This window comes from Euphorbia lathyris, chromosome 3, assembly GCF_963576675.1.
Source record: "Euphorbia lathyris chromosome 3, ddEupLath1.1, whole genome shotgun sequence".
In the NCBI taxonomy this organism is placed as follows: domain Eukaryota; kingdom Viridiplantae; phylum Streptophyta; class Magnoliopsida; order Malpighiales; family Euphorbiaceae; genus Euphorbia; species Euphorbia lathyris.
Window position 1 is genome coordinate 16,534,117 of NC_088912.1, and position 18,319 is coordinate 16,552,435.

The 18,319-nt window shown below is 38.2% G+C and overlaps 2 protein-coding genes and 1 non-coding gene across 4 annotated transcripts; all 3 read left to right on the plus strand.

The window, feature by feature from the left end:
* Positions 1–630: 630 nt before the first annotated feature.
* On the plus strand, positions 631–2,213 carry LOC136224027 (putative disease resistance RPP13-like protein 1). 2 transcript variants are annotated; one of them, XM_066012240.1, is made up of 2 exons: positions 631–1,978; positions 2,082–2,213. In XM_066012240.1, the coding sequence occupies exon 1, from the start codon at positions 953–955 to the stop codon at positions 1,661–1,663; it is 711 nt and encodes a 236-aa protein (XP_065868312.1). In that variant the 5' UTR covers positions 631–952; the 3' UTR covers positions 1,664–1,978; positions 2,082–2,213. The 2 variants fall into 2 exon arrangements, with proteins under 2 accessions (XP_065868312.1, XP_065868311.1); XM_066012239.1 differs by having other exon boundaries at positions 2,050–2,175.
* LOC136224026 (putative disease resistance RPP13-like protein 1) lies at positions 2,035–15,057 on the plus strand (the record flags this gene model as incomplete). The annotated part of the gene is made up of 4 exons (XM_066012238.1): positions 2,035–2,362; positions 2,440–4,340; positions 13,984–14,054; positions 14,472–15,057. Coding segments are annotated over 2 exons (2,022 nt in total), but the record flags the coding sequence as incomplete, so codon positions are not given.
* A 1,596-nt stretch (positions 15,058–16,653) lies between these two features.
* TRNAL-AAG (transfer RNA leucine (anticodon AAG)) lies at positions 16,654–16,734 on the plus strand. The gene has a single exon. It is a non-coding gene; the product is annotated as a tRNA-Leu (tRNA).
* The last annotated feature ends 1,585 nt before the right edge of the window (positions 16,735–18,319 follow it).

Consider the following 18,319-nt stretch of genomic DNA (forward strand, 5'->3'; position numbering starts at 1 on the left):
AATTTTAACATATATTAATACAAAATTCCAAATGATCGATCTCAGTTGATATAAGATTGTATAATACACATAGAAATTGGACCTAATACATATACAATCCCTTCAAGTTGGCTATAAAAGCCAATTGTCCTCCACACACACACTTTGAAATTGCTTAAAGTGATCTACATATTGCTAGAACTTGCTTAAAAGGACTTCTTGACCTTCTGAACTTGCTTAAAGTGATACACAATGCTACTTGTCTAAATCTTCATTTGCTTCCCTCATGCAGGAGTTAGGGGTTCATCATATTGTTTTAAACAACTTTAAGGGGCTGATCGGCCATTTTCAAAGTTGAAGGAGTCGTTAGACTTTTATGAATTGAATTTTACTTCTTTGGGCTGGGTTTGAAATGTATTCTGTTTCTGACAGTTATCCATTTCATTAAGCTATATATATTTTTTTATACCCTATTTTTAAGTTGCCATTGTGGAAATATTATATTATATTTTTCTCACGACTTGTTTTACTAGTCCAATGAAATCACTGAACACTTCTTTCTCTGAATTTTCCTTTGCCAGGGTAGGCCATAGCACTCTTAAAAACAAAAGGCAACAACAAAACAAAAGATTTCAACTCTCAACGAAACAAAAAAAAAATCTCTCTCCTACTTTTCTCATCTCTATAATGCCTTTACAAGTCACTGTGAGTCTCCTTCATTATGGAATGAAGGTAGTTAGTCAGTATCTTTCTTCAACTTTCTTGTGCTGTCTTTTGATATGGTAGGCCATACCACTCATCAAGAAGAAAAGAGAGTAACGAGTTTTATTTCAACTTTAAACCAAAACAAGTGAAATTTTGAAGTAATTTACAACTGCTCTGCTATATAGACTTTGGGTTTTCATTTTTCTTTCTTTCAAAACAAAACTTGGGCTAGTATACTTTCTACTTCCTCGCCCCAAGAATCCTTGCAATGGAAGCAGTCGCTGGTCCAATCCTTTCTATTTTCTTTGATGCGGTTTTTGACAGATTGAAGTCCATTGACTGGCTCAAGTATGTGGATCAAAAGCAAGTCCCAGTACAACTCCAGAGGTGGGACAAGATGCTCAAGAGGATTGATGCTGTGCTTACTAATGCAGAGATGCAGATTGCCAACCAGTTGGTGGAGATGTGGTTGACTGATCTAAAACACTTGGCTTACGATCTGGAAGATGTACTTGATGAACTTGCAACTGAGGTTCAACAGCGCAATTTGGAGGATCAAAATAACAAAATCCATCAGAGTAATGTGCGCAGAATCCTCTCTTCATGCTGTGTTGCAGTGAATCCAAAAACTATTAAGTTCAATAGAGAGATAATTTCCAAGGTAGACAAGATTACGGCAAGATTAGATGAGATTATCAAACAAAAAGATGACCTGAATCTTCAGGAGTCCAATATAAGCAGCAGGTTCACCCAGGAGAGTGAAAGACCACCCTCAACCTCTTTGGTGAATGAAGCAAAGGTGTATGGTCGAAAGGAAGATAAAAAGGCAGTGCTGGAATTGTTGAAGGCTTCAGATGGTGATGTTAATGTTGCCGTCATTCCCATAACTGGCATGGGGGGTGTTGGCAAGACAACTTTAGCTCAGCTCATTTACAATGATAACTCATTACTGTTTGATAACATTGAGATATTATCCTAAGGACCAAAATGGATATTCACCTAGAGAACGCCGCGTATTAATCCCCAAAGGAGATCCGGCCGGCGGATCTCCACGATCCCGCTCAAAGAGATCCGCTGGCGAACCTATAAGGCGAATCTCCTCATTCACTTGATTCGCCACTGTAACGGCTAAAACCGACTCGGCCATGAAGGCCATTAATGAGCTATCAATTAGCTAACCGCCAGTTTAAAGGTAACTTGTAACCGCCATTAATGGAACATTAATGGAGACTTTCTAGTTGCTGAAGGTTACAACTTCCTAGCTATATATAGCCTACATCCTTAGGCTATCAAGGTACACATTCACTTACTCTTTGTCAATTCAGTTTGCTCTCTTGATCTTCCTTACTGACTTTGGCATCGAAGTGTCCCCGGCCGATCCCAACGACGCCTCACAGGGAAGTGCTCCGATCAAGGATTTTTCCCCGAGTTATCACTGTTACCAAAACAATCTTTCAATCTGTTGATGACAACAATGATAAAGATAAAGATTTGAATTCATTACAAGTGAAGCTGAAGCATAAATTGTCTGGAAAGAAGTTTTTAATTATATTGGATGATGTTTGGTCAGAGAAGTATGAGGATTGGACACTTTTATGTGGTCCATTTGAAGCAGGAGCACTAGGAAGCAGAATTATCATCACAACTCGCCTTCAGAACGTTGCAGATATGACAACAGGTAATTAATTGATTGATTTACTAGTTCACATCTTTCTTATAATGAACAACTAAATTTAGGATTTTCATCGATGGCAGGTACTTCTACTACCGCTCATAAACTCAAAGAGCTGTCTTATGATGAATGCTTGTCTGTGTTTTGCCAACATGCTTTAGGAGCAACTAACTTTGATCAGCACTTGGATTTAAAAGCAATAGGTGAAGAGATCGTCAAAAGATGCACGAGATTACCTTTGGCTGCTAAAGCACTAGGTGGCCTTCTAAGAGGTAAATCCAACACTAATGCGTGGAAGGAAATACTGAAGAGTGAGATATGGGATTTACCTGACAACAAAAGCAATATTCTTCCTGCCTTGAGGCTGAGCTATCTCCATCTCCCTCCTCCCTTGAAGCGATGTTTTGGGTATTGTTCAATTTTTCCCAAGGATTATGAGTTTGATAGGGATGAATTGGTTTTCTTATGGATGGTAGAAGGTTTTTTGTGTCAGCAGACTAATAAAGTGAAGCAAATGGATGATTTAGGTCATGAATACTTTGATGAGTTATTATCAAGATCATTTTTTCAACAATCTAATGATAATAAATCAAGATATGTGATCCATGACCTTATCAATGATCTTGCTCGCTTTGTTAGCAGAGGCACTTGTTTTCACTTGGTTGATAATGAGTCGGCAGGTGTTGAGTCTTATGCATATGTTCGTCATTCATCATTCATTCATCGAGAGTACAATGTTTCTCGAAGATTCGAATGCTTTTATGAGATGAACAAATTGAGGAATTTTTTGTCTCTGCGGCAATCCAAGTATCATAGCAAAAGCTGTTTGAGTAGAAAGGTGTTGTATGATCTGCTGCCAAAATTAAAATGCTTAAGGGTACTGTCACTAACACATTATGAAATTGTGGAGTTGCCAAGTTGTGTTGGTGAATTGAAGCAATTAAGGTACCTTGACTTGTCTTCCACTGATATTAGAAAGTTGCCAGAATCAATTGGTAAACTCTTTCACTTGGAAACGCTGAAGCTGTACAATTGTGGTGAGCTTATTGAGTTACCGAAAAGCATTTGTAATTTAACCAACTTGTTGTATCTTGATATTAGTAAGACTGAGTCTTTGAAAGAAATGTCGAAAATTGGTAATCTGACAAGGCTGCGCATGTTGAGCAAGTTCATAGTGGGAGAAGGGAATGATGGGCTAAAGATATCAGAGTTGAAGAAACTTCCTCAATTAGCAGGGAAGCTTGAGATTGAAGGGCTACAAAATGTGAGAGATATTACGGATGAGAATCTTATTAAGGAGAAGCCTGGACTCCTTAAATTACACTTTAAATGGGGAGATCGTAAAGTTGTCAATTCAAATATTCAGGATGAGCAGATTCTGAAATCACTGGAGCCTCATCAAAATGCAACAAGTGTTTCAATTTCAGGTTATGGCGGTAGGCAATTCCCATCATGGGTAGGAGATCCCATTTTCAGTCAGATGCTAAAGCTGAAGTTGCTGTCTTGTAATGATGTCAAAGTTTTGCCACTGCTTGGACGACTACCCTCGCTGAAAAAGTTGAAAATACGAGGTTTGAGTGCAGTGGAAGAAGTAGGGAGCGAGTTTTATGGGGATGATTCTTCCTTTCCTTGTTTGGAGTTTCTAGAGATGCAAGATATGTCAGACTGGAAGCACTGGTCTTGGTGTAATACTCTAAATGGAGCTTCTGGGGGAAGATTCCATAAGCTTCGCAAGCTTATAATTAGAGATTGTCCTTCCTCTCCTCGAACAACTTGAAATTTCAGGTTTCCAACAATTAACTGATTTACCTAGAATGCATCCATCTCTTAAAAGGCCATGTATTTATGGATGTCAAGAAGCATTTCTGAGAAACCTGGCTATGACTGTAACGAGGTCTGGAGTGGTTGGCGAGGCTCTAAGAATGGCGATAGAGGCAGGAATGAAGAGTGAATGGTCCCATCATTTCCTATAAATACTAAGAATGTAAGTAACTAAAAGCTGTAACTCATATATTTTGGTCTGCTCTTTATTTTGGATCATAAACTTGATTTTGAAACTTAATTAGTAATTTCACCAGTTTTTGTTGGTCCCTTGTAAGGTTGCAAATATAGTTCCAAGGGGGGGGGGGGGGGTTAGGAACTATTTGACCTTTTTAAATGATTAGGGCAAATTTCTTTTTCTTAAGAAAAGATTATATGACAGCGGCGCTGAGCAATCAGCAAGACACTGGCTTAGTCAACTAGTGACTAGGTCAGTTTCGTTGCATAAGTCAGGAAATAGCACTTAGAGTCTATTCCTGAACTACTTTGTTTGCAGCGCACAACTCAGTTTGACCTCTTTTACTTGGTCAGTTTTAGTTTGTTTTAAGCAAGCAATATGTTAAGGAGTTAAGGGTTAGAAATACTTCACTCAGCGGAGTTATCCAGGTTCGGCTTCTTCTAAGCCTACGTCCTGTCCCCGAAACACGTTCCGAGATTTCCAATTCACTACTGAGCTCTTTAAAGGTAGAAACTCGAAAACCCTTTACAAATCAGAAGCTGAGTATAACAAGAGTACCTTCCTCTATACCTCTACTCACTTCTATTCTAATTCACCAAGTACTAAAACCGAGTACTCAGCTTCTCCTTTCTATTCCTAGAAATGATTAAGATTTGTCCTAAACAACAATTGCTAGAACACCTTAGATGATTGAGGATCAATCACTCTAGACTTTTACACAAATGAATAAGCTTGTGGTATAAGAATTTGCTTTGCTTTTGATGGAGAACTTTTGTACACGTCTGGTCAGCGTAACGGCTTTTGCTCAAAGTTCTCTGTTGAATGTGGATTCTGAATGCTCTATTTATAGAGAGCTGTGAGAGCTTCTGGTTATTTCGAATTTCGAAATAACCGTTGGAGGGAAACGGCTTCATGTCGCTTTCACTCAGTCTGTTCAGCAGTTCTCTTAACCAATCAGATTCCAGCATCTTCTGTTCTTCGGTCAGTGTGGCAGTATGTTCCTCCAAATCGGGTAATGTCAAACAGACAGCTTCCTGCGTCTTCTGTTCTTTACCAACAAAGGAAATACTTGGTCTGGAAGTTGCTTTGTAGTCAGCGACTGTCTTGTACGTTTTGTCGAGACAGCTCAGCAGCTTCATACCGAAGTTGTCTACATGGATCTTCTCGATCCTTCATTGGTGAGCTCCGTTTCAATACTCAACGGCAGCGTTTTGAAACATGCGGGCTGAGTGGCCTTGGCCTTGTTTGACTTGGGCTTTGACTTCCATATAGGACTTGAGCCTTATGATCTTTATGTCTTATAACAATTATAAGCTCAACATTGAACAAACACATTAGTAACAATAAATCAAAGCATTTAAACTTAATGTGTTATAGAATATTTAATTATACTTAAATAATTTTGTCAAATCAAAATCTTGTGGAAAGGTGTTTCAACAAATTCCCCCATTTTGATGTTGGCAAAACTATTCAACAAGGAACTCAGCCTTGAGCCCCCCATGATAGTTGACCTATTTGCTTAAGTAAACTCCCCCGTAAGGGCTGAGCTACTGACTTCGTTTTACTCTAAACATTTTAAGGTTTAATTGAATAAGTCTAAGGTCAGTTTTCAAGTATAGGCCAACTTATGGGATATATTCTATTTTACTCAGTATTCAGCGGAAGATTTGTATAGTACAAGAGCGCTGAGTAATTAAGTTGTTCAATGGCTTATTTTAGACAAGTTCAAACATTAATTTTTACGCAGCATGCATTCAGATAATACTTAACATTTGAATAGAGATAAGGACATACAGCAAAGGGAATTCCTAACTTCTAAATTCTTCCCTAACTTCTAACTTTTAGTTCCTTCTCCTGAATTGCCACTTTTCTCCCCTGTTTTGCCAGCATCAACAGTAGGAAAATTCCCGGTAGGGGCAGTGGACTTGGTGAGTTCTTACAGCAGACGAATTTGACCCTCCAAAGAATTCATGTGATTGACCATAGTCAACATGAGTTCGGTCATTTTGGTCATTTGAGCTTGGGTTGGTTGCTGCGCCTGAACCAAAGAGAAGTGGTTGATCAGGTCATGGATTTCACTAAGAATTTGGTGAGTTACAGATGGATGTGAGGACTGATCTTGAGTGGACTGGTTATGGTTTGGTGGAGGATGAACTTGTTCTTTAAGCAGAGTGTGAGCTGAGGCAATGACACGCCGTCCTGATTCAGTAGCACCTAGGTGTGCAAATTTGGTAGGAGTGGGCTCGCACTGAGTGCCTTGAGTAGCAACAGGACTATGGGGTGTGTTGACTTCAGGTGCTGAGTTACTCTGGTATTGAGTTGGAGGCAGAATTTGAGCTTCTTTTGGACTAGCAGGGCTTTTGGCTTGTTTCTCATTTTGAGGAACAGAGGCTTGTTTTTGTGGAGAAGCCTCTTGAGTGATGTTGGGCTCAAGAACAGTTTCTTCTTCTTTATCCATATCTCCTGCTGTTCTCATTTTCTTCTGAGCTGACTCAGCTATTTCCTGATCAGTTTTCTTTTTGTTTCTTTGCATTAGCCTAACTTTTCTTGGGACAGTACGAATATCCTTCGAGCAGGTTCCCTTTTTCTTCTCCTTCTCAGCTTGAGCAATCACAGTTGGCACAGTAGAAGTATACTCAGTTTTAGGTTCATTTGTTGGTTCTGTATCCTCATCAGATTGAGCAATTTCAGCAGACTGCTCCAGATCTGTTAGATTTTCCATTTCTCCAATGGGTTGCTCAATCTCAGCCACAATATCCTCCTTCTCAGTGTTTCCATGTCCGTCATATCCTTTCAAGGGTTGACTATGTGATAGTCCATTCAACAGTCCTGCAGTGATAACATTTCCTGATGAACTTATTTCACCTATAGTCTCTATATTCTTGTCCTGTATTATCTTTGTGATGAGATAACCCAAACGGAGCTTCCGTCCACTTCGTTGAAAAGCTCCGACCAAAAAGACAGGAAGATTGAATGGAGTGCTGGTCAGCATATGCCAGATGAAACATTGTTCAAAGTTGGAGGCGGATGAGGGTGAGCTAAGTTTAGGAAAGATGAAGTTGGTTAGCATGAAGTGGACCATCTTCTGATTTTTGCCCATGCAGGTGCTGGGTACTTCTCCTTTGTGGCCTCTGGGTTTACAGAACCCCTTCATCTTTTCTGCGACCGCTTTTGGTATTGGCTCCTTTGTTGTCCTGAACTGGATCCCTGTGTTTGGTATATCTAGCAGTGTTGCTAGATAATCAGGAGTTATCACTATCTTTTGACCTTTAACTGTGGTCTCTAAGTAGTCAGAGTCATCTGCATCAACGTGCAGGTTGGAATAGAATTCTCGCACTATCTTGGGATAGGTTTGTCCAGAAAGAGAGAAGAGACATTTCCATTTGTTCTTTTCGATCCATTCACAGAATGGTTTCGCAGAAGAGACGAAACCAGAAGGAAAGTATCGGCTCCTTAGTACTTCTTGATTCTTGGCCCAAGAGTGTACCTTGATCATCCTTCTTACCATGCTAGTTGAAGGACCAGCCTGATTAGTGGATTTGAGGGTTGGAGAGAAGGTATTTTTGCTGAAAGACATTTTTTGAAGTTCTGAAGTTCTTAAGTGCTTAAGGAAAATTCTGAAGCTTTCTAAAGTTCAGTACGCGTAGAAAGAAGGTAGTGGGGAAATACCCACTATTTATAGATTTTTTAACTTAGGTTTCCGTTTGAATTTAGGTCGGTTTTGCCCTTGGGTTGTCCAATCGGCAGAAAAACCTGACATTTATGACACTTTAAGACGTATTCGGCGCATGCGCAGTACAGGTGTCATTACGCGTGTGGTGGCATTAAATGCTAATAATTACTTTTACTCAGCGTTTGTTGTTATAAACGTTTCATATTCTGAGTAGTCAGTTTTGTTCAACGGATAGTTATAGAGGTTAGTTACTCGGCATGAGATAACTCACTCAGTGTGCATTTATTTCTGGGCATGTGATTTTGAATGAAAATCTTTAGACACTCAGCATGGTATCACTCACTCATCATGCATCATATCACATTTTTACTTAGGAATTTAAGACAGTGGATTAAACATACCAATGGCTTCTCTCAGTATGCTGAATTGCTCTCGTGCTAGAGGCTTTGTAAAGATATCAGCGAGCTGCTCATCTGTTGGTACATAAGTCAGCTTGATTTCTTTCTTGAGTACATGATCTCTGATGAAGTGATGTCTTATGCTGACATGCTTCATCCTGCTGTGCTGGATTGGGTTCTTTGAGAGGTCAATTGCACTTTTGTTGTCGCATTTAACTTCAATTGTCTTTGTTTGAACACAATAATCTTCAAGCTGTTGCTTAATCCATAGGACTTGAGCAACACAGCTGCCAGCAGCAATGTACTCAGCTTCAGTTGTGGACAGGGCTACTGACGCCTGCTTCTTGCTGAACCAGGATACAAGACAGCTTCCTAGGAAATGGCATCCTCCAGAGGTGCTTTTTCTTTCGAGCTTGTCCCGTCCATAGTCAGCGTCAGTGTATCCAATGAGTGTAAAGTCATGAGTGTTTGGATACCACAATCCTGCATTTACTGAGCTTTGCAAATATCTAAGGATCCTTTTTACAGCTATGTAATGAGATTCCTTAGGGTTAGCCTGATATCTAGCACAATAACATACTGAGAACTGAATGTCCGGCCTACTTGCTGTTAAGTAAAGTAAAGAGCCAATCATACCTCGGTACAACTTGCTGTCTACTGACTTACCATTTTCATCAGCACAGAGGACAGTGTCAGTGCCCATAGGAGTGGATATTGGCTTACAGTGTTCTAGTTCATATTTCTTCAATATCTCCTTGGCATATTTAGCTTGACTGATGAATATGCCATTCTTTCCTTTCTTAATTTGAAGTCCAAGGAAGAACTTGAGTTCTCCCATCATTGACATTTCGAATTCAGTCTGCATTTGCTTGCTAAATTCCTTTCACATAGATTCATTAGTAGCACCAAATATAATGTCATCTACATATATTTGAGCCAGCAGGGTATCTTTACCCTTTCTCTTAATGAATAAGGTTGTATCAGCTTGACCCCTGACATAGTTTTTAGTCAGTAAGAAGTTGGTCAGCCTCTCATACCAAGCACGTGGTGCTTGCTTGAGGCCATACAGAGCCTTTTTGAGTTTGTAAACGTGGCCCAAAAATACTTTGGAAGCCTATGCTCATCCAGCATTGTCCTGGCTATTTCAACCAAAGTCCTGTTCTTCCTTTCTACAACCCCATTTTGCTGAGGCGTTCTAGGAGCAGAGAAATTGTGGTCAATGCCGCTGGCTTCACAGAATTCAACAAACTTTTGGTTTTTGAATTCTCCACCGTTATCACTACGGATATGAGCTAATTTTAGGTCTTTTTCATTTTCAATTTTTCTAACCAAGTTTGAAAATGTCTCAAAGGTCTCATCCTTGCTGGTCAGCAAGATAACCCACGTATACCGAGAGAAGTCATCTACAATGACCAAGGAAAATCTTCTTCCACCCAGACTCAGCGGCTGGACTGGACCAAAGAGATCCAAGTGTAGTAACTCTAACGGACGTTTAGTTGAGACAATGTCTTTACTATGAAAAGATTGTTTGGTTTGTTTTCCAGCTTGGCAAGCGTGACATAGTTGGTCTTTTTGAAATTTAAGTTCAGGCAGTCCCTCAACCAGTTGCTTTCTTGCTAATTTGGCCAGAAGGTTCATGCTTACATGACCAAGTCTCATGTGACATAGCTAGGAATTTTCTTCTTTTGTGACTAAGCATACAGTTTTTGAAAACTCCTTTTCTAGGTTCAGCATGAAGACATTGTCTATCCGAGGGGCAGTTAAAATTAACTCATTTGTTTTTCCCTCATATATTTTACATCCAGTATCATCAAATATAACTTTTCTCCCATTATCACATAGCTGAGCTACGCTGAGTAAGTTATATTTGAGTCCGCTGACTAGGGAGACAGATTCAATAGTGGGATTACCTCCAACGGTGCCTGATCCTACTATCTTACCCTTTCTGTTGTCTCCAAAACTTACGCTTCCTCCTCGTTTACGTTCAAACGTGATGAATTGAGTTTCATCACCCGTCATATGCCTTGAGCATGCGCTGTCGATATACCACATTTTTTACTTCTCGGCACATCTCAGGCTTACCTGCATTGTGATCAGTTTCCTTTAGGTACCCAATTCTTTTTGGGTCCTGACTTGTTAGATTCCACAGGTAAAGCATCATATTTTATTTTATGGCGACACATATTGATAGTATGGCCACTTTTTCCACAGAAGTCACAACTGACTTTATGTTTAGGATTCTTTACTGACTTGTCAGCACCCCAGTGCTGAGCGTGCCAGCACACCTTAGTGGTGTGTCCTAACTTCCCATAAAAGTCACACTGGACTCTTCGCTGGGGATTTCTTCTCTGCTGAGTACCTTGGTACTGAGTACCTTGATACTGAGTTCTCAGAGGAAAATTGTTTTTATGTGGAACCTTTAATTGGTTCTGAATGGTTGTGACATCCTTCCTCAGTTTCTTTGAAACTGACTGGACTTCAGAGACAGACTCATGAATGGTTTTCATATTTTCATGCAGAACTGAGTTGTCTTGAAGAAGGTATCTAAGGTCACTCAGTTTGACCTCTTCCACTTCATCACAGCGCCGGCTGAGTGCTTTAATCTTCTTGTTACACTTTTTTACAAGTGTATACAGATCACTCAGGGCATTACCCATTTCATTTCTGAGTTGAGAGAGTGAGATTACCTCATTAGATTGCTCTTCATTTTCTGACTCATCAGATTGGTCAGCATGCTCAGAAATGCATGGTTCAGCAAGTTCGTCAGCCATGAAACATATATTTGCTGACTCTGTGGCCTCAGCTTCAGTTGATGAAGAATCATCACTGTCACTCCATGTTGCCACCATTGCCTTCTTTCCATTCTTTTTGTCTTTCCTCAGCGTTGGACAGCTTGACTTGATGTGTCCGGTTTGATGGCACTCAAAGCATGTAATGGGCTTTGAGTTGTCCTTCTTGAATTTGCTGTCACTTGAGTCAGCCTTATACCTGTCGAATTTTCTATAAGGCTTTTTGGAGTATTTGTCATTTCTTTTGAACAGCCTCTTCATTTTCCTCGTGAACATAGCCATCTCCTCATCGTCAGTTGAGCCATCATCAGTTGAGTCAGCTTTCATGACAAGTGATTTTTGCTTCTTGTCTTCGGATTTTTCCTTCACCTCGAAATTCTTCATGGATATCTCATGGGTCAGCAGTGAGCCGATGAGTTCATCATATTTATAGGTGGTTAAATCCTGAGCTTCTTCAACGGCTGTCTTCTTGGCTTGCCAGTCCTTAGGAAGACTTCTGAGTATCTTCTTGACTTGTTCTTCCTCAGTGAAGATTTTTCCAAGTCTTTTGAGCTCATTTATGATGTTGGTGAATCTTGCATTCATCTCAGAAATCCCCTCATCATTGTTCATTTCGAACAGCTCATACAATCTCATTTGCTGGTTGACCTTGGACTCCTTCACCTTGTTGGTTCCTTCGTAGGTCACCTCCAGCTTCTTCCAGATCTCCTGTGCTGACTCACAACCTGATATTTTGTTGTATTCTGCAGCATCCAGCGCACAGTGAAGTATATTTATAGCCGAAACATGATTTTGTAGCTTCTTGAGATCATCCTCTGTCCATTCAACCTCAGCTTTAACAACTGACTGGCCAGCAACAACTTTCACAGGTACAAACGGGCCTTGGACTATAGATAGCTAGGCACTCATATTTGTAGCTTGAATGAAGTTCTTCATCCTATTCTTCCAAAAGGTATAGTTTGACCCGAAGAATAAGGGAGGCCTGGTAATGGACAGCCCCTCAGGTAATATCTGAGTTGTCTGGTTTCCAGGGAGAAACCGAGTGCTGTTTTCGCCCATGGTATGGATCAACTCAAGGTTGTTAGACCTATAGTAATGAGCTTTTAGGCTCTGATACCACTTGTTGGTCCCTTGTAAGGTTGCAAATATAGTTCCAAGGGGGGGTTAGGAACTATTTGACCTTTTTAAATGATTAGGGCAAATTTCTTTTTCTTAAGAAAAGATTATATGACAGCGGCGCTGAGCAATCAGCAAGACACTGGCTTAGTCAACTAGTGACTAGGTCAGTTTCGTTGCATAAGTCAGGAAATAGCACTTAGAGTCTATTCCTGAACTACTTTGTTTGCAGCGCACAACTCAGCTTGACCTCTTTTACTTGGTCAGTTTTAGATTGTTTTAAGCAAGCAATATGTTAAGGAGTTAAGGGTTAGAAATACTTCACTCAGCGGAGTTATCCAGGTTCGGCTTCTTCTAAGCCTACGTCCTGTCCCCGGAACACGTTCCGAGATTTCCAATTCACTACTGAGCTCTTTAAAGGTAGAGACTCGAAAACCCTTTACAAATCAGAAGCTGAGTATAACAAGAGTACCTTCCTCTATACCTCTACTCACTTCTATTCTAATTCACCAAGTACTAAAACCGAGTACTCAGCTTCTCCTTTCTATTCCTAGAAATGATTAAGATTTGTCCTAAACAACAATTGCTAGAACACCTTAGATGATTGAGGATCAATCACTCTAGACTTTTACACAAATGAATAAGCTTGTGGTGTAAGAATTTGCTTTGCTTTTGATGGAGAACTTTTGTACACGTTTGGTCAGCGTAACGGCTTTTGCTCAAAGTTCTCTGTTGAATGTGGATTCTGAATGCTCTATTTATAGAGAGCTGTGAGAGCTACTGGTTATTTCGAATTTCGAAATAACCGTTGGAGGGAAACGGCTTCATGTCGCTTTCACTCAGTCTGTTCAGCAGTTCTCTTAACCAATCAGATTCCAGCATCTTCTGTTCTTCGGTCAGTGTGGCAGTATGTTCCTCCAAATCGGGTAATGTCAAACAAACAGCTTCCTGCGTCTTCTGTTCTTTACCAACAAAGGAAATACTTGGTCTGGAAGTTGCTTTGTAGTCAGCGACTATTTTGTACGTTTTGTCGAGACAGCTCAGCAGCTTCATACCGAAGTTGTCTACGTGGATCTTCTCGATCCTTCATTGGTGAGCTCCGTTTCAATACTCAACGGCAGCGTTTTGAAACACGCGGGCTGAGTGACTTTGGCCTTGTTTGACTTGGGCTTTGACTTCCATATAGGACTTGGGCCTTATGATCTTTATGTCTTATAACAATTATAAGCTAAACATTGAACAAACACATTAGTAACAATAAATCAAAGCATTTAAACTTAATGTGTTATAGAATATTTAATTATACTTAAATAATTTTGTCAAATCAAAATCTTGTGGAAATGTGTTTCAACAGTTTTTCCCTTGTTAATTTCATAGGATTTTGAATGAGATTGTTGTCTTGTGCATTTGAGATATTCTGAGAGAATCCAAGCTTATTCATGAATCTGTTACTAATTTTCAGAGTTTTGTACTTAAGAAAACAAAACAAGTGTATACATGCTTATTCATTCAAATTCGAAGAATGTGACTTAACTTTTAGGCCATCCGTTGGCTATGCTAATTTTTCTCTACATGCTTTTATATCATTCTGGCCAATCTACACTGCACTACTTTCCTTTATGATCCATAATTAACAATGAAGCTCTCTGTAGGATCTTTGGTGGAACCCTGAACAAGCTGCTATACGAATTCATCTCATCGGACGAACAAATTCATTGTAAAGGTGAACTTTTGTTCTTGAACTCGACATGTAGAGTCAAAATGTTGGAGCTTATTCATCTTTCACTGTTTTTGACACTGGTAACATGACTGCTGACATGATCACATTGAGCTAAAGTTTGTGCCTGCCAAACTTCTAATACGTTTTAAAACAGAAATAGGCCTTTTCTTCTTCTTTTCCTTTGGCTGGAAGATTAAGCTTTGAAATTCATTTGCCTAGAATCATAATTATCGACATTTTTGTGGTCCATTATTTGTTTCGGAATCTTAACCTATTATATCTGTATGCAGTCCAAAAAAAACAGGGAACTGTTGAGGAAAGAACGTAGGTGGAAAATTTTAGGGTACTCCGGTCCCGACCAATGAATTCAGGACATATGTATATAATATATATTTTTTTCCACCAATTATTTCCATGCAGTGATATTCAAAACGATTTTCATTAGTCGGGAGTATTATTTCGGGAGTACTGCAAAATTTCTCGAATGGAGGTAGTGCAAGCATGCGAGCAGCGGATGATTGGCGGTACATTAACTGATCAAGATTTTCGAACTAAACGTATTGAAGAACTGAAGATGCTTTTTTCATTAGAGAACTGCAGGAAATGATTGTCTATATGTTGACTCAGGAAGAATTGTGTTGTTCTTCAAAGAAAGAGCTCCTGGGTTGTTTATCCATGGCACAAGATTGTTGATGACATGATTGGCTGAGCCTCAAACAGAACCAGTTGTATGCAGTAAGGAAAATTTGCACAAGATGTGGAATGCAGGATCACAATATTGCACTGCACTGGAAGTTGTATGTACCAATTTGCATTAGTAAAAATCATCTTCAAATCGTGATCTTTTATTTACTGATTCATTGAGCCCTTGTCGTAACTATTTATCCTCAAAATGAGCGATTTGAAGCAATTAAAAAGACTGACTTTGTTCCTTCAAAAAAAAAAAAAAAGACTGACTTTGTAAATTATTCAAAATTTAAAGTACATTTATAAATCAACTAAACTACAAGTATTGTTTGGCCGAAAAATTGACTCAGATTTCCTTTAAATACAAAATTCATAAAGTACAGACCCTTATTTATAAACTTTTAAATCATAATAATTATCTTTGCATTCAATCAAATCATTTGTGGACTTTTTAAGTTTACTTAAAATTTTGTTATTAGTTTTGGTTTGTGACGGGGATATGAATGTGTTGAAGAGAAGAAGATCAACAATTTGTACAAGAAAAGGATTGAAATATAGGATACAAACAGACGATGATTAATTATTTTAATAATTATTTATTTGAATTATTTATTTTTTTAATATTATTAAATAATTATGATTAACGAAGTTCCAAACAAGATTATCTCAATGAATAAATACGTAATTGTTTGTTAACATAAAAAACAAGCGTAGACGGTCGATTTACCCATGAAGGGTGGCCATTTACCAAACTGAGCATCCTAGCTTGAAACATCACTCAAGCTCAACGGCTCGTTTAACCTTCGGTAGCCTGATTAAGAGTTATTGGGTGTTAAAGGTGCCTCTTGGCCAATTCAATTCAGTTCATCTAGAAGTCTTTTTTGTTGAAAAATCGTGATATGTGTCTGTTTTTTTACTAACTATAGAAATCCAACTAGTTGGAAAGTATATCTTCAATTAATATGTTTTACTTACACCATTAATGTTATTGTATACTTCTACCATATCAGATTTCTGACTGAATCAATTGATGACCAAGATTCGAAGTTGTCGTAACACTTGATGCAAACAAGTCGGGTAGGTATCCGAACTCAGAAACAAGTTCAATTGTTATTCTTTTCGTTTCACGATAAATGTTTTTCTAGAGATTTTTTTTTGTTTCATAATACATGACGTTTTAATTTAATCTATACATATTAATTGATTCTTTTCGAATATACACTTATTATTTCTTTAGAAGTCAAATGTTCCGTTGTTTAAGTTGCATTTTATTGTCAAAGGATTAAATAAAAATTTTTGTTAATGGATGCAATTAATATAAGAGCAACGAAATGTACTCTTCATTAAAGTTAATGCAACAATTCAATTTTCTTCATGAAGTAATGAGTGAAATGCAACTCTCGATTCGAAAATCTAAAATTTAAACATTATTTTAATAACAATATTGATCCGTAATGTCCTTCTCGATTAAATGAAACACCGTCTTAGAATCCAACCTCATAAACCCCTTTAAAAAAAATTATTAACTTTATCGTAAACTGAAGTATAAATCTCAAAGCTCAACAATCACAATCGAATTAACGGTTAGATTAACAACAAACTCAATTTATAAGTATGTTAAATCTAATTCATTTTGCTAGAACCATCATATTTAACTTTAATCCAACTTTTCTAAGAAGATTATCATCTAACCAATATTTTTCTTTTTCATACTTAAATGATCAAACTCGAGACTTAAAGCAGACAACCCGTAAATTTTTCACTATAGGATCAAATATTTGACTCATTTTTAAAATTTATTAGTTTAATTTTATTCTCATATTAGTAAATTTGAAAATATTCAAATATTATTTGATTTGATGAAGCAAATTATAAATGTTTATTAAGAGAAAAAATGTGAAATAAAACACAATAAGTTGAGATGGCCGAGTTGGTCTAAGGCGTCAGATTAAGGTTCTGGTCCGAAAGGGCGTGGGTTCAAATTCCACTCTCAACATATTATGCTTTTTATTTCGTTTTCCAAATCTTTTTTTTTTTTTAAGGATGGACTTGAATTTCGTGGCCCATTAAAATCTATATATAATATAAAACAGTAACGATAGAACTGATGTGTAACTTCCTCCTTTTTTACTGATAAAAAATATAATATAATATATAATATATTAATTTTAATTCTATTATTATATTTATCTATAAAAAAGATTATTTTATCCATACTATATCTAAGAGTTCTACAGAATTTAAATTAGGGAAAATTACAAAACTAGGTCAAATGGGAGGCCCATTTACATATTTAACCCATTTACTCAACCTATTACATATCTAGACTCCTTTGTGTGACTTTCCAAAAATACCCCCAATATTTACGCGCGGCTCGTCCCATCCCGTCTGACTTCGCATATTCCATACTATGCGAAGTCTGCGAAGTAAATGTTTGGGTTTGCTTGATGAATTTAGTTCGCATATGCGAAGCCTGGATGTGTTTTGAAGCTAATTCGCGAAGTGGTATATAACAAAAAAGGGCAAACAACAACGGATTCTAACATTAAAATCATAACATTATCAAAATTTACAACAAGATTGCCACAATAACGACATTCAAATCATAACATTATCAAAATTTACAACAAGATTGCCACAATAACGACATTCAAATCATAACATTATCAAAATCTACTAACAAGATTGGCACCATGGGATGGACGTGTCCCATGGTGCATCCCGAGATTGACACAACCTCTCCTAACGAATCATTTCAGGAGTGAATGTGTCAATCTTGGGGAAGTTCATCCCTATACAGGAAGGAAAATCATCTTCCCTGCAGCTCAGTACGCCGCCTTCCAGAAAGGGATGTTACGTATTCAACCATCTACAGAAAAAATTAACCGTGTTAGTTATGAAAAAGGACAATTTTGGATTCGCGAAATGAAAATTAGCGAAGCATGCGAATGTAAATGTGTAGGGGAAGAGGTGATTTTACTTCGCATAACGATTTTTTCGCGAAGTCTGCGAGGTCTGAAATGTGACTATCTACGTCGCATAACGATTTTTTCGCGAAGTCTGCGAGGTCTGAAACGTAAGGATCTATTCGCAGACTTCGCGAACTAATAGATTCGCGAGGTAGATCCATACGTTTCAGACTCTTTCTCTTCGCAGAACGTCGCGAAATCATCAATACACGAAATAGATCATCACTTTCCAAGCTCGTTCTCTTCGCAAAGCTTAGCGAAACCATCGATTGCGAAGTGAATTCATGATAAAACGCAGAAAAAAAACAGATACTTACATTTTTCGCCCCTTTCACCCCCAAAAGCGACAATAACAATATGATAACATGGGAAAAACGAAGGAAATAACGTAGAAAAACCATTTCTTTGATGGTAACAAGAAGAAAGAAACCAAGCAACGAACATGAAGATGAAAAACCATGGCTTCGTTTTCTAGGGTTCGGAAGTTGCAGAATCAAGAGATGAAAAGAGGAAAATGAGAAATTCATTGTGATTTTGACGAAATGGTGCAGATTTCGTGCAATTTAAAGGAAGAAAGGAAGATCAAAAGTCTTGAAATCATTAATGCAGAAG

Coding starts and splice junctions, on each gene's coding strand:
- LOC136224027 (XM_066012240.1), top strand. CDS start 953: ATGGAAGCAGTCGCTGGTCCAATCCTTTCTATTTTCTTTGATGCGGTT.